The 20,635-nt window shown below is 39.7% G+C and overlaps 1 protein-coding gene across 1 annotated transcript in view; it reads left to right on the top strand.

Annotated features, from left to right (window-relative positions):
- The window catches only part of KCNH8 (potassium voltage-gated channel subfamily H member 8), a 256,860-nt gene that overhangs the window by 63,997 nt on the left and 172,228 nt on the right, over positions 1 to 20,635 (top strand). The window contains exon 5 of the mRNA XM_006029058.2: positions 16,270 to 16,510. Within this exon, the coding sequence (XP_006029120.1) occupies positions 16,270 to 16,510 (241 nt within the window). The remainder of the gene's footprint in view (positions 1 to 16,269; positions 16,511 to 20,635) is intronic.

Below are 20,635 nucleotides of genomic sequence, written 5' to 3'. Positions count from 1 at the left end.
TTTTTGGTTTGCTTGGGTTGTTTTTTTTTTTACAGCTGGCCCAAAGTATGATTGAACTCCTACTGCAAATAGCTTCTCTGCAAATAAATACATTTAGTGGGGAAGAAAAGGGAAGGAATGTACTTTTTAAGCTGAGGGACAAGGATGGCACAAGAAAAATGAGTATAACTGATGATGAATAAACTTAGTCTGGGAATTTACATGGCTTCTAACCTCCTAGTTCTTGAAGGTTCTGTTAGTCTTCCAGCAGGAGAAGTAGGGATAAGAAACTTACTGGTTTTAAGATGAGCCCACCATGTATTTATGAATGGAATTATGTCCCTTTCAGTCCTATGTTCTTAGCATTGCCTTCTGCCTGACTTGAGACTAGCACATCTACTTCTTTCTTGGCATTGTAGCAATTGTAAAGCAGACAACATTTACTGCCTTCTGCCTGCCTAGCACACTCGGACCCTATGGCCATCAAGCCAAATTTGTCAGTCCGCTAGCAGCAGGACTTGCCACTCTTGGGCCCTATATATGTGGCAGTGAAACCACATGTTTGAAAAGGAATCCTGTGGGAAATAGAAACAAGGTTAACTTCAATGCTAGTGCTGATTCCAAATATTTCTTGTAGTCTTACACCTTACATCTCTGATAGTAATCATCGCAGATGAAGGGAGAAGGGATGCTAGAAGGGAGGAATAGGCTGCAATTGGACCTAGACAGGTTACAGGGGTGGGCAGATGAAAACAGGATGGGTTTCAACACTGACAAGTGCAAGGTGATGCACCTGGGGAGGAAGAACCAGCGGCATACCTACAGGCTGGGGAACTCCCTTCTCATCAGTGCAGAGGCAGAAAAGGATCTTGGAGTCATTATTGATGCCAAAATGAATATGGGCCAAAAGTGTGGGGACGCGGTCAGGAAGGCCAACCGTACCTTGTCATGCATCCACAGATGCATCTCAAGCAGGTCCAAGGTGATCCTCCCCCTCTGTGCGGCACTAGTCAGGTCGCAGTTGGAGTACTGCATCCAGTTCTGGGCGCCGCACTTCAGGAGGGATGTGGACAGCATTGAGAGGGTTCAGAGGAGGGCCACCCGCATGATCGGGGCAGCAGGGCAGCTACGAGGAGAGGCTATGGGACCTGAACCTGTTCAGCCTCCACAAGAGAAGGCTGAGGGGGGATCTAGTGGTCTGTTACAAACTAGTCAGAGGGGACCAGCAGGTATTGGGAGAGTCCCTGTTCCCCTGAGCACTACCAGGAGTGACTAGAAATAATGGTCACAAGCTGGCAGAGGGTAGGTTCAGACTAGACATCAGGAGGCGCTACTTCACTGTCAGGGCAGCTAGGATCTGGAACCAACTTCCAAGAGAAGTGGTGCTGACTCCTATCCTGGGGCTCTTTAAGAGGAGGCTAGGTGAACACCTTGCTGGCGTCATTTGACCCCAGTGCTCTTTCCTGCCATGGCAGGGGGTCAGACTTGATGATCTGTCAAGGTCCCTTCTGACTCTACAAACTGTGAAACTATGGATGGCCTCCAAGATGGCACCAGGTGGTTTGCTAAGTCTGATTTTATAGTCTTGTGGGAGGGAAGAAGAAATCCACATAAACATTAGATAGAATTACATTCCTTGTACTTAAGGACATCCAGAGATCATTCCTTGACAAGTCCTTCCATAGCACCCTAAAAAGGCTGGGAGACGTTATGAGCTATGGTGCCATCCCCCATGTGAGGTAGAATAATTCTTTTTGGCCTTGCAAGGTGGGGGTATGCCTCTCTTCTATTAAAAGGACTTATCAGTGTGTGACTTCTGGCATACAAGTAAATTCTGATAGGCCTTCTCTGAGCACAGGTATTATGAAGAGACAGCACAGCTCCTCACAGCTATACATGGCACAAACTAACCCTCAGGCTAGGGGAAGACATTAAAAAAACCTGAGCCTGAATTGATTCAGTCTTTGTAGGTTAGTTTAACCTGCCTAGGTTGAATCAATTTGTGACTGTACAGACATTCCTTTCCAACTGAGGAAATGCAGGCACATGCCAGGGGGCACTAGAGCAGCCCTCCCCTCCCTTCTACAGAGCTGATCTAAGGGGGATGTGGCCAGGCCCCAGAAGGATGCTCTGATTAGGGAGGGGTGTAAACCCCCACCCTGCCTGAAGTCCCAGGCTTTTCCCTGCTCGCTGCTCAAGGGACAGGAGTGTTGCCAGACCCCAAACACCAGTTAGCACTCTGAGGCAAAGGGGAGCTGTGCAGTGCATGCATCTGTTGATGATACTGGGCTTTTCAATCTTCCTCTCCCTGTTTCTTCATACTGTCTGCAAACCTGATGGGTAAGGGAGCCAGCAGGGGGCTGATAACATAGCATTTATCAGCCCATTAGCAAAACAAAAGTTTCTCTCATTAGTTGAAGCCCTTCTTAAACAGCTTTTTCCAAGGAAGGAATGGAGGGACTTTACCAGGAGACCTGCTGATTAGCTCCAAAAAGTCCTAAGTAGACACTGTTCTGTCTATCTGTCCCAATGAAATTGGACAGATGGATGACACAGACACCTCAGCATTGGCTAACATACCACATGCCTAGGGTCCATGGGGCTGGGGTCCGTGCTGTGGAAGATGGGAGGGAGGGAGAGGGTATCCCTGCTTGAGCAGTGAGTGTCTAAAAGGGAGTGGGGCAGGGAGAGCCAGACAGACCCTACTGTGCCTGCAGTCTCTGCCGGAGCTCTGGCTAGGGAACAGAGGGGTAGGGCCAGCTTTGTTCTCTGAAGCAGACAGCCCAGCCCAGGGCTGCAAAGTATGCTGGGATGCTAGGGAACTCTGGTTTAACTTAAACCAGGAAGAGGTCTAAAATAGAAATTGTATAAACTGGTTTGACCCAAATCACTTAAGTGTGATACTATATTCAACCAGGTTTATCTTAAACCAGTTTCAGCCATTTTGAAACTGGCTTATGTGCACTGAACATCTGTTTTGTTACAGGCTTAAACCAGTTTCTGATCACTTAAACCCGTTTGTGTAACGTCTGTCCCTAGTCTTAATGATTTAGTCCATTCCCATTGCCAGCACTCTAATGCAATATTCATGGAAAGTCCTCTTAGTGTTAGAATGGGGAAAATAAATTTGCATTATATTTAGCTGATATCTGGAAGTTCACACTGATATGGATACATGTTATGAGCTCCTTCCCCAAAGGGCCACTGTCAGCTTCAGCATGAGTCGGTGCATCTCCACTGAACCAAAGGGAGCCATACAGGTTTAAATCTGTCTGGGGCCTTAACAAAGAGCACAGCTAATTGTGAAGTTAGCCAAATTTGCCTGAGGCTGTAAACAGCAGCGCCACCCTCCCCCCAAATGAAACAGCTGGCCACTGTTGAGGTTTCCTGATTGGCGACTAGGGAGAGAAGTTTACACATTTAAGTCTACCTGTAGCAGAAGACTGCAAGCCAACCAAGTTTTGTTTGAAAATCTGCTGCAGTAAGCCTCCCTGGAACCTCTTGGTTCTCTGACTCCTGAACCTGCTTGTCTCTGCTTCTGGATTCTGGCTTTTTGGAAATTCCCTTTGGATTTAGTTATTTGGTCTCTGACTCCTAAGCCCTGATTTGTCCTGTGCATTTTGGACTCTAGCTCTGGAGACCTTTGGTCCCTGATTCCTAACCTCTGACTTAGGCTGTGATTTGGACTCTGCCCCAGCCCCTGCCCCTAACCAATAGGCAAGATTGCTTATGACCCTGATCCTTTCAGTACCAGTTTTAGCCCGCAAGGTTTTCTTTTTTTCTTTTATCTTTTATTTTAGTTGAACCTATATACAGATTCACTCAAGCAGCTTGCATGAGTAAAAGTACTCAACAGTAAAAGGAATGCCTCATGCTGTACTCTATACCAGTGGAGTGTATGACTGTTCCTTAGTTCCAGTGTAATAGAGGGTGCCAACCTTGCAACAGATATGAAGTTGCAGCTACTGTAGGGCTGCCTGGTCATTATACTTTTTGGTTTCTGTGTATTTGCCATGCTCAGCATTGAAGCACCACTGTCTACAATTAGATCTATTAACTATCTACAAGTAGCAAAAATAAATAAACATAGTCAATGTCTGGAAGTAATTTTTAGCAAATAAATGGAAGGTCTTAAAGGGATAACTAAGGGGATACTCATAATATTTCAAGTACAAATAATTAGAATTAACTTTCATGATTACTACATACACAAATATTGTAGGTGGAACTGGAAAGCTTGTGTCAAAACAGTTTAGCCAGTTCCAGGAAGAGGGCACACATTGTCTTTACCCCCGTTAAAAATAATAATCAAAAACATGTTGCCAGAATTATTTTTAACAACTGTATCTCCTGTATGTGCTGGAGCAAGAAAGTAAAAATTGGCAGGGGTGATCCTGGTGTCAGGAACACACCTTTGGTATACTACTGTAAATCTGCACCAATTTGGCTAAGTTATAAGCTTCTGAAAAAAAAGAAGTCTGTATGTGTTAAGCAGGGATTTGCTAGAGCTTCACAGCTCAACTGCTGGCCCACAGAGAGGATGACAATCTACTGTTGCTTTGAATTACTTCACTAACTCATGGCAAAGGGTTTTGGGTTGAATCAAATGACTCCCGCTCTGCTGATAATGTGTGGTTGTCAGTATATTGCTTCATGGTGGAATTCCTTTTATTTCAGTTTGCTACTTAAGACCCACAGAAAAATATATTAAATTAATGTTATTAAGGGTGCAAAGTCAGGCTTGTGAAATGTACTAAATGGTGGAATTAATGTTGCCCATGGAATTTTAATTCAACTCTCTTGTGCATAAGTGATATGATACTGTTTTTAATTATATGATCACATGTTATTTTTAACATGGGACACTTGCCACAGGAGCTGCTCAAAGGATTTGAGTATCACTCGGGAAGGGAAACTGATGTCTGTATGACTTCTAGCAAATGAAACTAGGGATTGCTAGAAGAGAGACTAGTCCTTCAGGTAGTGCAATAATGCTTAGAGAATTGTGTTTTCACCCTGCTTCTGCAGCAGAAGTCCTGTGTGAGGCTAGGAAAGTCACTTACCCCCATCTTTTCCCAGGTGGTCCTTAATTGTGTCTTCATAGATTTCATAGACGTTAGGGCTGGAAGGGACCTCGATGATCATCAATTCCAGCCCCCTGCCCCAGGGGCAGAAAGTCAGCTAGGGTCAAAGGATCTCAGCAAGATAATCATCCAAGCGTTTCTTGAATGAGTCCAGAGTAGGTGCCTACACCACTTCTTGAGGGAGTCTATTCCAGGTCTCGGGGGCTTGTACCGTAAAGACTTTTTTTTTCTTATGTCCAGCCTAAAATGGTCTTGTAGGAGTTTATGACCGTTAGTCCTTGTTTTTCCTTGGGGCGCGCTGGTGAACAGATGTTCTCCCAGTTCCTGATTTACACCCTTATGTACTTCCTCGCTTTTTGTCTGACTTGAGTTTTTATGGTCTGATCTGTAGAAATACTGAACACCTACAGCTACAGCCAAAGTCGGTAGGGATCATTTTTGAATATGACAAGTGCTGTGAAATGCTTAATCTCAAATTAGACAGCCCAGACCATTGGTTATGTTTGATCTTCATTTCTTTGTAACTCTGTTCCCCCTCTGTTAAGTAGGGATAGTAGTATTTTCTACCCAGGTAGGGGAAATGTCAAAATAATCAGTGCTTGTGAAACATCCAGACAATATAATGATGAGCACCATGGAAATTCTCTCTTCAAAGAAGTAGTGTAGAATCATAGTGGAATAGCTCTGGAAAGGACTTCCTATGGGCATCTAGTTTAACCCCTTGCCAGAGGTAGAATCGTCTCTATCCACGTACTTTGGCATTTCATAACTCAGCGTTCTTTAACTTGTGGCCTACGGGCTGTATGTGGTCTGCGAGGGGTTATTTTGTGGCCTGGGGGCTCCCTCTTTCATCACTGTGGCTGCAGCAACAGTGGGATCTCCAGGCCCTCTCTACCTGTTCTGACATTTGCTTCCATGAGTTCCCATGAGTAAGTAGTTTTAAAATTCCTGCATTTTTAATAATACATAGTCAGGCCATAGTTTAATATTATAATTAGAGGAAAAAAACCCTAAAGATGTTCTATAGTTGATTTTTTTTTTAAACAATTAACACAAACAAAAGAAATTCAGAAGAACCTGAAGCCAACTGTAACATCACATATGTCTATATAATTCAGAATTTCTTTCACTCCTTAGAATGTGGTTCTCAAAAGTATACCAAATTTAATTTTTTAAATTAAAAGGCTTGATGTGATCATTGCAATCATTTCATCTGACATTCTATATGAGGGGGCCACAGGATTTCCTTAAATTAATTACAACTTATTCTAGAATGTGTTTGGCCAGTAATAGAAACATTGCCTGAAACCTTAGTAAGCAGTTCTACTAGTTAATTAATTATGTTATCTACCTGTCTATCTATCTGGAGAGATGGAGATATATAGATAAAGCTTTATTTCTAATTTGAATAAGTTTAGGTTCACTTTTAAGCAATTGGATCTTTTTAGACGTTTTGTCAACTAAATTAATAATTTCTCTATGAAAAGATTTCTACTTTCTCAGTACGTGTTTATGCAGAAATTACCATCCAGGGCAGGGGCTCCCTCAAGCATACTGTGCTATGATGATTGAGCTATTACCTAAACTATTAGGCTGTTGACAGACATTCAATTAAAGGTGCAATGGGATCTGATCGGTTGTGTTTCCTGTCATGCCACATGTGTGGCAGGAGGTATGATTGTGGTATTGGTAATTAGATCAAAGTCATACCTAACTGCTGATGCAGGGGAAACCCAGGCTTCTCCTACAGTGGCAAGTAGCAAGCAGGGTGTCTAGTGTGCCTGTGTCTCAGTGTCAGTCAGCTGATTGGTACTTCCAGCAACAGGAGTACATCAGAGCCTTTCACTCTGGTATGCTCCCACAGCTGGAAGTGACGGTCAGTATTGTCTGATTAGAAACTGTCTGCCAATAATAATGGTACTAATATGAGCTACAGAAATAATGTAACTAAAGCTAGTCAGAGAACAGTTTTCTCTATTAAGATGTTTTTTTGTACTCTGCATCAGGTTCATACCCAAACCTTTTGGAGCTTTTCCTGGAAAAGTTCAGGTGTGGGGAGGAGGGTGCAGTGGGGAAATGAAGGAGAAAAAGAGAAACCTGCCATAAACTATGTAGTAGCTGGATGGTGAGTGCACTTTTCTGGGATGTGGGAAATAAAGGTTGAAGTATCTGGTCTGAATCAGGCAGAATATAACTTGAATCTATGCTTGGAGTGAGAAGTCTTTCTCTCATGTGATCAGTCCTAGAAAAGGGAGATCATTCCTGGTGAGTTTGCCATGACTGATATGTTTCTACCAGAAGATTTTGTTTTAATTAGCATGTTCTGTCTGCATTTTTTTCAACACTTTACATTTAAAAAAGCAACTTTCAGTTTAAAGTATAAACTTCTTCCGCTTATTAGATGTGCTTTTATTTATGCTTAAGGGTTATACTAGCATTTTTAGCTGCAAAATTTAGCTCACCATCCCACAATCTCCTGTAAATGAGCCCAGATATTATGACTGAGGTTAGAAAATGAGAAAAGAAGCTTCTTGTGTTAGATCTTTACACTCTGGAGTATAGTTTTATTTTTAAATGGGAAAGGACAGCTACCTTGCTAACTACAAAGTAACCAGTCGGGGATCAAGAATGCAATGAAAACATCAGAGTATGTAGCTAAACTGAAAATCCCATTTTATGTGGATTACAGTAAATTTGAGAAACAGCAGTATGTCCTCACTCAGAATTTATGATATAACAGCTGTTCTCTTGCACACTGGCCTTCTAGTCAGTAAAGCAGCAGAGGTTTTTCACTTTTTGTCACAAGCAGTACTTCTCCACCCCTCATACCCCCCCACACAATTTTTGGACCATTGATGCTAAAATAGGTTACAGTAGAATTTTAATGTAAAGTATGATTATACTGCATCATGAAAGGGGGATTAAAGAGATAATTTGAGGTCAACATTGCCCAAACTTTAGGTTTTGTAAAGGGAAGCTTTTACTGAATTAAAGACCGATAGAGCTACTTACCTTATTTCATTAAAGTCTAATGAGGACCATTTATTTTAAAGAAATGAACATCTTCCTGCAGTATTTGCAACTCAAACCCAAAATAGTGTTCCAGATCATGAGGACCTTGGAGTGAAACTGGGTAAAATAAACTACATGACAATGAAGTTGGTTGCTTTATATTTTTAGTTTCTGAGCTGAGGAAAAAATGCAGAAAGTAACAGGTATCACAAATTGTGAGAAGTAAATTAGATTTTTATTTTTTTTTCCAATTTTTATAGTCAAAGATACTGTTAGTAAAGTACTAATTTTATTTGTGTGTGTGTGTGTGTAATCTGAGCATACTATATTTTTCATTAATAAAGGAGTGCTAGCTTAAAAATGGTGACAACTTTAACCTGATAAACTCTTTGTAATGAAAAAAAATTGCAGCAAGTTTGGAATATAGCTTTTTAAAAATTCTAATAAATATGTAGCTGCATTTGTATGTTCATAGAATCAAAAACATGTGAGAAATGTTGCATTGTGCACAGAAATGATCAGTCAAAGTGGACCTGATGTTTATGTAAGTATAAATCATAAATTGTTCCTGGGCTTGAGTGATTGTAGAAATTGTTCGATCTGTGCGGGACAGGGGTTATGCACAATTTTAGTCTGGGGAAAGGTTTTGAGCAATGGCCACCCATTCAGTTTTCAGAACAACTCTCATGTAGGCTGTATTTCCATGGTCTATTTGCATAGAGTCTCTGTTTGCAGCAGAAATCTTGTAATCTGCACTATTACAAATCCAGGGTGGTGATATAAAGGCTCACCATAATGTTGATTTGAGACAACACGTATATAAAGATAGAATGGTTTAAACTTTCTATGCTTCCAGTTAAAGTTAACATGCAGTCAGACTCTCTTTTTTTATTATTTTTACAATAACCTTTATGTTACTTGTGAGAGAACAGCGGTGGTTTAAGGAACTATTAGCCTCAGACAAGTTTCACTAGCCCTTGCTCTTCTCATGGTGTTTTTTAACTGCCTCGGAGATAAATAATTCAGGAATATAATCTTTTTACAAAGCTTAATTCATGTTTTATGATGATGCCTATGGTTCCTACACTCAAGAACATAAAGAAATAATTATCAACAATGATAGGTGCAAAATTCACAAAAGCCTATGGAACGAAAAACAAGAAGCCAATGATATATTTGAAAAGACCGCAGCAATAGGAAAAATTAGGAAATACACGCAGGATTAAAAGATGGCTCTCGGATGATTGAAATTATCAGTCTTGAGTAAAAGCTGACCCAGAGGAGTGCAACAAAAAGGTGATGTTGTATGTCAGCCTGTACAGGGAAAAGTTATCAAGAATGCTTTTTGAGGAAGAACTTTGAAGAGCTGTGAAAATCCAAAGAAGCGAATATAGATGTACAGTTTTTAGGAGTACAAAGCAGATTGTATTCAGTTGTACTATTTGTATTTTACTAGCATCTAGAGGTCAAAACTAAGGTTGGGACCCTAATGTGTTTGGACCCTAGTATTGTGCATACATTTTAAGAGGCAGTCCATGCCGCAGAGATTATTTTAGATGAGCAAGACAAAAGTTGGGAATGAAATCTGGTTGGGCAAGCAGTTTCTCTCAATCTAAGGTCACATCACAGGTCAGTGGTCCTAGAAGTCAGCTCTCTTGATATCCTGTCCAATATCCTCTTCCCTGGACACACGACTGCACAAAAATAAGGAAGAATGACATACTGAAATTGTCAAGAATTCTCAAGAGTTAGCAACAGGACAGTCAAGCACAGGTCTTCTGCCTGAATAATAGCTTGTAAAGAACTGGAAAAGTATTTTGGTAACTTCAACTATAAGCTGTCTGGGGCAGGAGCCATCTTTTTATTATGTATGCATACCTTGTATTCTACCACCGAGCCCCTGATGTCCCAGGGGGAGCTACTGTTGTGCAAGCGACAAAGCAGATATAAATAGGGAAATGTCGAGAAACTAAAGGTATAATGCTGCGTTGTGCCTCAGAAGAGTATATAGTTCCACTGAGTATGCAAAGGTATAGGTAGATGTACAGTAGAATTTTTTTTTTTTACTATACTTGCTAGTTAAGCATTTTTGTGTATAGCGTCCTCTGATTTTGGTAGCATTTCTTTCCTTGGAGAAGCTCGACTGTGAATAGTTATATAACTGTGTGTGTTGCCGAAATAGTTCATTTATCTCAATAAACAGGTATTAAATATGCTGATTAAAATTTCATCTGCACTAAGAGAGTTTGCTACTATACTTACATTGGTATAGTAGAGGGGTGTCAAAGATATATAGCCCACAGAGACCTATCATCTGGCCCACAGTGCTGTCTGTGTGTCTTTAACTGGAGCAGCATACTGCACTTGAGATGCATGGCCAGTCAGATGCAATGGATCCAGGGTTTGGGCCCATGGGGCAAGTTGAGTTTGACACCTCTGGTATAGAAGTACTAACCAAGCTTTGTAGCATAGATGGAGGCAACTGGATTTCTTCTGTACAGCAAGGGACTTAGAAGAGATGCTGTGAGAGAGCAATGAGGTGATAGTGGAAATTAAAAAGAAACACCACCTTGGGATCCCCTGCCAACACTGCTGGAAGTCCATGATCCAGACTGGGGCAGTGAGCTGAAACAGAAGAGGAAGGCAAAACTATTACAATTGCAAGAGTGAGTAGTGCAAAAATACTATGAAGGAAAATGGAAACCTGAGCAAAAGGCATAGAAAGAATAGGTTAGGGTATGGCTTTGAGTGGGAAAAGTGAAAAAAAATTGTAGAGTTTGAAGTGCTGTCAGGCAGAGCCATCTGTGACAAAGTCTTTGGTTTAGCAGCTGAAGAACATAGAGAAAATTTAACAAAACAAGTAGTGCTGATAATTTGCCACTGCAAAAGTAAAAGGGGGGTGCAAAAGTAAAAGGGGGGCGGCTTTAGGAGAAATGGAGAATTTTAGGCCAGGAGAAGTAACTGCTAAACAAAAGGAACTGCAACAGAAGGTACTTCTCCACAAAAGAGAACTGGAACTGACAAAAAAACATTTTCTATTGTTTGACTTAAAAATGAACTGGAAGCAGCCTGGACTTGTTGGAACTTAGAAAAACAGGATGAAGCTGTTGAGAACCAGAATAAAGGGAAAGCTCAGATTCGTGTAACAATAGAAATGCAGCCCTTGAACTTGAAAATGAAAGGGCCTAGAAAAGACAGGATATTGGCATTCCAAGAAAACTTGAATTGGGAGAGGTTGCAACAGATAAAGCAAGTTTGATGAAGTCTGCAGTCATGCAATTATCCTTTTATTTCCAGATTGAATAACTTCGGGAAACTGAAGCAACCTTGGCTTGCTGAATGCACACCAATTTATATACTGTTTTGTGAAATTCTTCATTATTGAAACTGCAGTCCTGATGGTAGCAGCACTAACCATGAACAGAGTGACAGCGAGCAAGATTTTTTATTAGCAAAATAATTTGATGATAAAATTCATGAACCAGATGCTGCTGTTTAGGAGAATAAGAGTATTTTGTCAAAATGTTGAAAGATGAAGAGAGTGAAAATGTGGCAATAAGAGACTGCTTAAAACTGAAATTTGCAGATGCAGATACCGCCTTGGAGTTGGAATAAAGACTTAAAGTGTTTTTTCCAACTGGGCAATTCATACAGCAGGCACACATTCATGATCCAATATGTATTTTGTCATACTAAATGTATATGGTCTGAAAGTGACCATGTGTGATATTCATATAGTAGAAATCAAAATTTAAATATTTTCCCTTAAGTAGTCTCTGCATCATTTTATTTTATTAAGATGTCAAAGAGGGAGACTAGGAAAAAATCATAAGCATCATCAGTTCTGGATTCTTAATCTGTCCTGCAGAATCATGTCATTTAATAAACTCTATTGTATTCAATACAATTCTCCAAGGCCCAGTCGCTAGCCCTTTCTAATCCTAATTAACCTTCCCTTCCTATAAAGTAACACTTGGATTGTTCCTTTACCAACATCACTGCCTATCAATATACTCTAGGATTGCCTATCAATAACATCAGGGAAAGAAAAGTTTTTTGTTTTGTCTTTCTTAAATAGTTATGTCTAAAATGTTGGGAAAATTAAATTATCATTATTATATTTCTGTCTTGGTCAGAGGGATTGTGCCTTTTTTAAAAAGGAGCTTTTTGTCCTAGAGATGCCCTACTGAAAGCATGTGGCTATTTAAGAATTAAACCCACTTCTTAGGATTAGCGACTAAGCAATATGTGCACAGAAATCTGGTTTTAAGTGATGCTACCATGAAGCATCTAAGGACTCTCCTGTATTACTTGAGCAACATTATATTAGGATAATTACTCAAAAGAAAAAATACACTTTTACTAGAGGGCATTTCTCTCACCTTGAGCTTCAACCAGATACATTTTTTACTTTAACAGCATCTCTCAATTTCACTCTGCTCCTGCCTTTCTCCATCTCCTGTACTGAAGGGATAAAGGGCATCCTATGCTTCCTGCCAACTGTCTGACTACACTTATTTCCTGAGGCTCAAAGGAATTTGGGATGTTGCAATGTGTTATTCATTCAACTACCTACTCTAATAAAACCCTTCCCCAGTCAACAAAGATGCATTTGAGAATTCAGTGTTCAGGCACAGCTTACAGCTCTCAGGCTTCCGCTGTGGTACCTACTCTTTGCACCTTGCAAAAATACATCAGTGCCTCAAGATGACAGTATTTTGTGGATTCATTTCCAGTACTTGGCTGGACCTTGTTCTTTCCTGCATTAAACTCATTCATATTCCTTATGGAGTCAGGGTACTTTTTTTACATTAGATGGTCTAACCCAAATAAACTTTTGGTCTCTGGGGTTCATCCATGACTATCATGTGATAGACTTGTACCAAATGGCCACATATGATGCCTTTTCTGTCTATGGGGAGAGCCATCTCCAGAAAACACGCTTAATCTGTTGGTCATTTAAGCTGAGAACAAGCAAGGACAGAGAGAGAACATGTACCCAAGTTTATTGTCCTGGACAAATTCCCTCAGGTCTGGGTCTGATCCAAGGTTAAAAGTTCATCAGAGCCCACCAACATTGAGAGTCTGTTTGAAACAACCTCCCTGATGGTGAAATGGGCTCCTATTTTCCAGTCTTGGTCCCAGTCCAGAGGTAGATTACCTTTCAGAAGTGCATGTAGGGAACTCTCTTCTTCCTCATCATGACATAGGATGATGGGCTCCTTTAAACCCAAGAAAGGTCTTCATGTGGTATATATGGCTCCTCATGGACAAACCATGTAGCTTGGGCCCCAGTAGTACTATCTAGCCTCTGCCAGGATTTCTGTGGGGTCATAGAGGGGTTTAAAACATGACACCATGGGCATTTTTACACATGCTCCAGGGGTGGGGGTGGGGCACTTTAATTAGAGTGGCTCTAAGAGCCACTTTAACTAAAGCGCCTGCAACTTGTCATGTATCAGCGTCCCCATGCTTCACAATGGTAGAGCGAGTGCTTTAACTAAAGCTTGTCAAACAAACTTTAGTTGAAGTATCCCTGCCCCATTTTGAATTCCCTGGACACTGATACACGAGACACAAAAGCTGCTGGAGCACACTAATTAGTATGTTCTAGCAGACTCGATTAATTGCGTCTCCTCTGAACACTGTAATTAAAGCAGGTTGGAAAAGCCTCCCCGCATGTCTTCAGGCACCCAGTGATTGTATGCTATGAAACTTCTGAAGGGGATCCTTAGATCCCAATCTACACATTACACTTAAGGCATGATTGACTGGTGGCCTTAAGTGGTCACTCATCTACACATTCAGTCAAATAATGGAGTGATGAAAAGTGGAATAAGCTACAAAGATGCTGCACAAATTATGTCTCATAACTTTTTAGCTGCTTCCTTTAATTCTATTAATTAAACATATGGCCAGGGGCCTCTGCGGCTGGGACCACCATCAGCTGATCAGAGCTCCCAGCTGGGGGGGAGGGGAGCATGTGTGCCCTTGAGCTTAGGAGCTTCCACCTTCAGGGGGCCCCACATGCCCCTCTGCCTGGGAAACCACAGCTGCTCTAATCTCAAAGCTGCAGAGGTCTCCCAGCCATTGGGATGCATGGGGCCATCTGTGCAGCTGGGAGCCCTGTCAACAGAGGGGCCTCTCAGGAGCTTGCTTCTTGCTGGTGCCGGGGGAGCCTGGGATTGTAGTCCCCCGACATTGGCAGTAAGGCATGATATGATCTGATTCACAATCTCACAGTCACACCTCCCTACCATATTCATGTGTGACATGGCAGGATTGCTCATTAGAGCCTGTTGCATCTTTACCTGCATGTGTAGAGGGGTTCTGAGAGTCTTAAAAGCACAGCGATACATTCAAGAAGCAGTCAAACTGTATCCCAGGCTCTATAACACTATGCTATGAGACTTCTGAGGGGGACCGACAATCAGCAATTAGGAACAAATCCACCAGAGTCCAGGCTATTCCATTAGTATCACAGTGTAGCATAAGCTAGGTAGATATCCAGTGCAACATTTATGACATTGCACAATTTACACCATTGCATTCAAGATTGATCTGTTCTTGGCACATAGGTCCTATATGCTCTGTTCACTTAGAGGGACTCCAAGACCCACTTTCAGATATGTGGGCACTGCCTTAGAGCCACCCACCGGTGAGACCACTAGGACCACTCATCTGAGTTAAGGTTTGTTGATTCAGGTTATATGGTATTTATTTCACACCTTAATTCTGCAAATATGTTAGTGGCAACACTAAATCTTGGATCAATTAAATTTAACTTCCCGTTGTGTTAGAGCAGAATAAAGGGGGAGGGAGTGATGAAGATTTATACATGCAAGCTATTTAAATTGAAACCAAATCTCTTCTATAACAAAACTTTAGGATAATTCCATAACAAGTAAGTTATTGAACAAATTTTGTTTCTTGTTCTAATTTTGAATCAGCTGTAAATATCAAAACATTGCTATTTTTTAAAGGTTTTTCAGGTAAGAAGTGCAACCAAGAATTATTTGTTGATAGTTTATAGACCATTCATGATGGTTGGCATTTTTTTACTTAAGTGGTTTTGATTTGGGGGGTCATATGACATGTGCATGTAACCATTAAAACAGGAGCGGGCAAAATGGTGGATTGGCGGGCAGATGGATTCCATTTCCCAGGAGCCCCTGCCTGTCACTCTGGTCGGTTTCCATGGAGACCCCAGGGACAGCAGGGCCCTGACAGCACGGGGCCAGGGTCCCCATGAAGACTAGCCCAAGCAGCACAAGCAAGACGCATGGCTGGGTGGGAAGCTGTTTCAGGGCTGGCTAGGATTTTGCAGTGGTGACAGTGTGAGCTGGAGCACAGCTGCAATCCAATGCCTGCACGTCCTTGGCCCTGTGCTGTTACAACCTGACTGCTTCTATGGTCTCCATGGAAACCAGCTGGAGCGATGTAGGCAGGGGCTGCTGGGAAATGGAGTCCATCATGTGTCCAATCTGGCCTACAGGCTGGACTTTGCATTCGAACCACATGTAACTCATAGATGCTTGTAATTCTAGCAATCAGTAGGATGCTTATTCTCAGTAGAAAATCTAGTTTTCTTTAATATGCTTTGTTAGTTGCTGAACATTCAGTATTTTGGGAAATATGGCTGCTGGAAGAAGCATGTCACCAGAATATTCATAGTGACTATTCACAAAGTGAAAGTAAAGCGTTTACAGAGACACTTTAAGGGTGTCTTTATACATGCTCTGGAGGTGGGGGAGGGGGTTCTATTACAGCTACTCTGAGATCCACTCTAATGAAAGTGCCTGTAGCAGCTCCTGTATTTAGCATCCCATGCTTCACAATGGTGTTGGAGGCACTTTAACTAAAGCTTCTTATTTGATGAACTTTCATTAGAGCACTCCTGCCACCATCCTGAAGCATGAGGACACTGAATACATGAGATGCGGAGGCTGCTGGAGTGCTCTAATTAGCATGCTCCGGCAGACTCAGTTGATTGCGTCTGCTCTGAGGCTCTGTAATTGCGCAAGTTTAGTGATTAGTTGCACAAGATTCCTTGTAATATTTGCCCAACTGCAAGTGTAATAGACATTTATTTGATCTACTTTTAAAAGTATATATTAGATTTAATTCATGAAAAGGTAATCTAAATGGTGAAATATCGTTGCCTGACTTCTTTCTTTCTTTCATTCTCTTTCAGAACGTTTTTGTAGATAAACCAGCATTTCCAGAATACAAAGTTTCAGATGCAAAAAGGTCTAAATTCATACTGTTGCATTATAGCACTTTTAAAGCTGGCTGGGACTGGCTTATTTTACTGGCAACGTTTTATGTTGCTGTGACTGTACCTTACAACGTTTGCTTTATTGGCAATGATGACCTGTCTACAACTCGAAGCACAACTGTCAGTGACATTGCAGTGGAAATTCTTTTTATTATAGGTAAGATGCATTTTTCTTTTTTCTCCCTTTTTTTTTTTTTTTTAGCTTTACAAGATATCTAAATTCAATTTTAAAGGAGAGAATAATGATCAGAAAGTTGCACTGCTTTTGCAATACTCAAGTTTTTTAGGAGTATATTTAAGATATTTTCCAGATATTTGCGTAGGTTTGTTCTTCCTTATCATTCTCCATTATTATAATATAGTTTTCAATTAGCCTTCCAGTCATGGTTCTGAAGGTTGTGCAGTAAGATTATCATATTGAAAATGATCTCCCCATTTCATCATGACTGAGGCTGGATCAGTAATATTGGTTATATCCTATAATCCACCTGAATGTTCATAAGTAAGATGTAACTTGGGGAAGTAGGGATTTACTAGTCATCTTCTCCTATTCTTTAACTGATATTTTTTTTATGACCTCACCAGAATTCATCTCTCAATGATTAAAATTATAATGACACCTGCTGAGAAACTGTACTATTTCTGCTGGTTCCTTAGTGAGATTTCTTCCCTGAAACAATATTGTAATGTCTTTGTAAGATCAGAAAAAACTGATCATAAGCGGGTGACCTGGGGTTTAAGTATAACAGACAGGATCTTACAAAGTTTTTGTGGTTACATCATGGATCTATATCTCTTGGTAAGAAAGTTTTAGTGAATTACATAAATGGGTGTAGTACAGTAGCTATGCCAATGTATAGATGCAAGGTCTATTTTATAGCAGTAAGGAAAGTTGGACAGACCTTTTATTTAATGTGCAGAGACTTGGAATTGTCTTTGATGGACAATGAAAAGTGGAGGAATAAATAAAATCATCAGCAAAATAGAAGAATCTTTTTTAAAATTACCTATATGTCTTTTTCCTGCAAAAATATGATATGAAATGAGACGCATGCATGAAATTATTAGTAGAAACCCTCATAAATATAAGGCAAAAATCAAACTTCATACAAACTAAACAGCAAACAATTGCGCTGTTTTTTCTAGTTTTCTAGGTTTAAAATAAGCTGGCTTTTTATGAACTTCCTGGAAAAAGGCTGCTGCTGCTTTTTTGCAGAAGTATGTTTAGCTAAATACAGCATAGAGGATTCAAGGTGGAAGAGTCTGGATGGTGAAACACTGAATAAACCTTTGCATCTTCACCTTTTGGAAGTAGAGTTCAAATGCAGATTAAAGTCATAATTCTTCTCCCTCATGCATACTCTAGTCCTCTACTGACTATTCTGCATCTGTTCCATATGAATTATTCAAATTATTCTCAACTGTGGCAGAATATGCAATAGACAGATGCATTCTCCAATGCAGATCAAACAAGAAATTTTTGTCCTATGCAAAAAAAAAAAAGTAAGGTTTTCTCTCATCTTTTCTGAAGTGCCTACACGTTGCACTATAAAAAGGGAAAAACTGAATTAATCGCATTCAATCCAACTGGAAGTCTTTCTTTACATGTGTATAAAATACTGTAGACTCTAAGGTTAAAAAAATCTATCTATCCAAGGTTAAAATAACCTGCTTATTTAAACTAGTTTCCTTTACCAGACAGGATGCAGATAACTGGTTCATGAACTGAGTTTATTGGAATCAAAATACAAGAAAGTACACACTCAACCTATATAATTCATATGTAGTATTATTCATACAGAATCATGGCAAGGCAATGGATTTAACCAGCACTGCTTTTCTCTTCATATTTCTTTGAGATATGTGTAGTTCATATATATGCAATATATATCTGTATATTTGTGTACATTCATGTATTGCATATAGAAAACTTCCTTTTTATTTTTACTGACTTTGAACTTTTTCTCTTTTTACTCCTATGTAAAATTTTGATTTTTCAATCAAAAGGAAGTCAAAGTAAAGTAAACTTTTACAGGTAAATTTTGGGGGCGCTCAGGAGGACTAACTGCCACATTTCTAATTAATATGAATGCAAATCTCAGTCATAACATTAGAAGGGTACCTGGTCCTCTTCAATCTTTTTCTCCATAATTTTTACTTATTAATTTCCCTGAAGACATTTATTCTTAGCCCAGAGGCTGAGCTTGTAAATTTTTCTAGTACTGAGGTGTGTTTCTATTTACTGCATATGAGGACTGGTTCTTTATTAAAGAGCAGAAAATAATAGGTTTAATGTTCACTTGGGCTTCAGTCTAGCAAAATGCTGAAGACAACATAAGCAGCCACACTGTAGGATTAATTATATGTTTAAAATTTAAGTATAGGTTTGAGGGTTCTTTTGGATTGTGGCCCTAACAAATACATATTTGATGAAGGACTTAGCAAGTCTGAAGAGAGTATGCGAAAGCATTAAGTAAAACTTACCACGTGACTCTGAGCTTTTGATTACTTAAGTGAGAGTTATGACTAACAGGGATTTATGTCGTACCTGAATCCTACATCACTGTACTTGCAGATACTTAAAATAATTCCATTTGTTTAATTTTCTCTCCAGAATTTAGGATAGTATTTTTTCTTTCTGCATGAATAACTGCCATAAATGTTATCATATTTATTTTGCTGTAAGATCTCTATTTTTCAGCTGTATCATTGATAGGATCAAAGTAATCCCAGTAAGAGTGGAGATGGCTCTAATGTGTTTTTAGACATATCTGAAAAGTTTAGTGGGCAAAAGCAGCAGAATATTGTCCTTGCCATCCATCAGTTACCAAGTAAGCTTATGTGAAGGGCTGCAGGCTGCCTCAAAGAGTAGTAATAGTCATTTGAATTATTTTTTTTAACCTGGAATGGAAGAAAAGTCCCAGGCTTATCTAAGCTCAAATGTGAATACATTACTCCAACAGAGAACTAACATATATGTTTAATTACCATTTCAGTGGACTGTCAAAACTCTTTTCCTAGGCCCTAGTGAATGGAGCAAAGTACTGATTCAAGCTGTGCAGTTAACTCCTGTGGCTTTTAAAATCCTTAGGAGCAGATGTTGAGGATAACATAATTTAGTTTTTGTTTTCTTTTTGATGGGCACATAATTTTATTTTACTAATGTTATTTTGGTATATACTAAAGTGTCCTTTGAGTAATTTGTTTTTATGAGGACTGTCATTTCAAGCCTTTTTACATTCTCATTTCAGCTTTTACATATAGTCCTTATTGATTGTTAAATTCTCTAAATGAGTCTTATTTATTTACTTATCTGTGTTTCTTACACCTGATGAAGAATATTTTCCATTAATTACAGAAATTATATAAAAAGTTACCTTAAAAAACACCCTGAAAATTAGAGTGGTTCAGACGAAAACACTTACCTCTACTGAGCTTACATGAATGCTCACAAGCACATACACATGCAAATTGTTTTAAAAAGTAAGGATTTAATTTGTAGCTAAAATTTTTTTCTATACTGTCATTAATTTGGTAGGTTTTGTCATAAAATAGATTGTAACCCATAAGTAGCAAACCTTTCTCTGAAGAGTTCTGTGCCAGTTAAGTGTGAAAGTTTTACATCTTTCTATGCAAACAAAAGAATCTTGATTTTATTTGGCATGCTCTTTTACTTTCAGATGATTGGCTAAGGAAGTTTTTTCTCTTGACTTTATCAGTCACACCTTTATTATCCTGTAACTTTTACCCTTGTAGCATTTTCTGGTCTGATGCTTTTGTTTCTATAACTGCCTTATGGCTTTCAGGAATAGAACACTTATTTTTCATTTCTTTATCTGAAATAGCATTGATATCTTTTCTAAATGTAAGTTGTGTAACTTAAAAAAATAATCAGTGTTATACTGTAGCATTTGAATAGATTATCCTGTACAGAAATCGGAATCAATGCCATGTTTTGAAAATGAGTAAAGTACTTATCTTTCCAATGTTTTGCACAGAGGGGTAATTACAGGGGCCATGGTAACTTATGTTTGCTGCTGCTGGCGTGAGTGTGTGGCTACAGCCCCTGCAGTGGCTGACATTTTTTTCAGTGTCACTCTATTGTCTCTAGTGGGTTATGGAATAGAGAAAATCCCACACAATTTACTGATTCGTTTTGATGCACTGGCTGGGGGAGTAGTTAGCTGATTGCACGATTTCACAATGATTACACACTTAATTTATACAACACAATTTTATTTTAAAACTCTTTGCTACGTATATAACACTGCTTAGCTTTAAG

Source organism: Alligator sinensis, unplaced genomic scaffold (genome assembly GCF_000455745.1).
Source record: "Alligator sinensis unplaced genomic scaffold, ASM45574v1 scaffold648_1, whole genome shotgun sequence".
Classification (NCBI taxonomy): domain Eukaryota; kingdom Metazoa; phylum Chordata; order Crocodylia; family Alligatoridae; genus Alligator; species Alligator sinensis.
The sequence above is the reverse complement of the archived record's forward strand: the minus strand, read 5'-3'. Positions and strand labels throughout refer to the sequence as shown.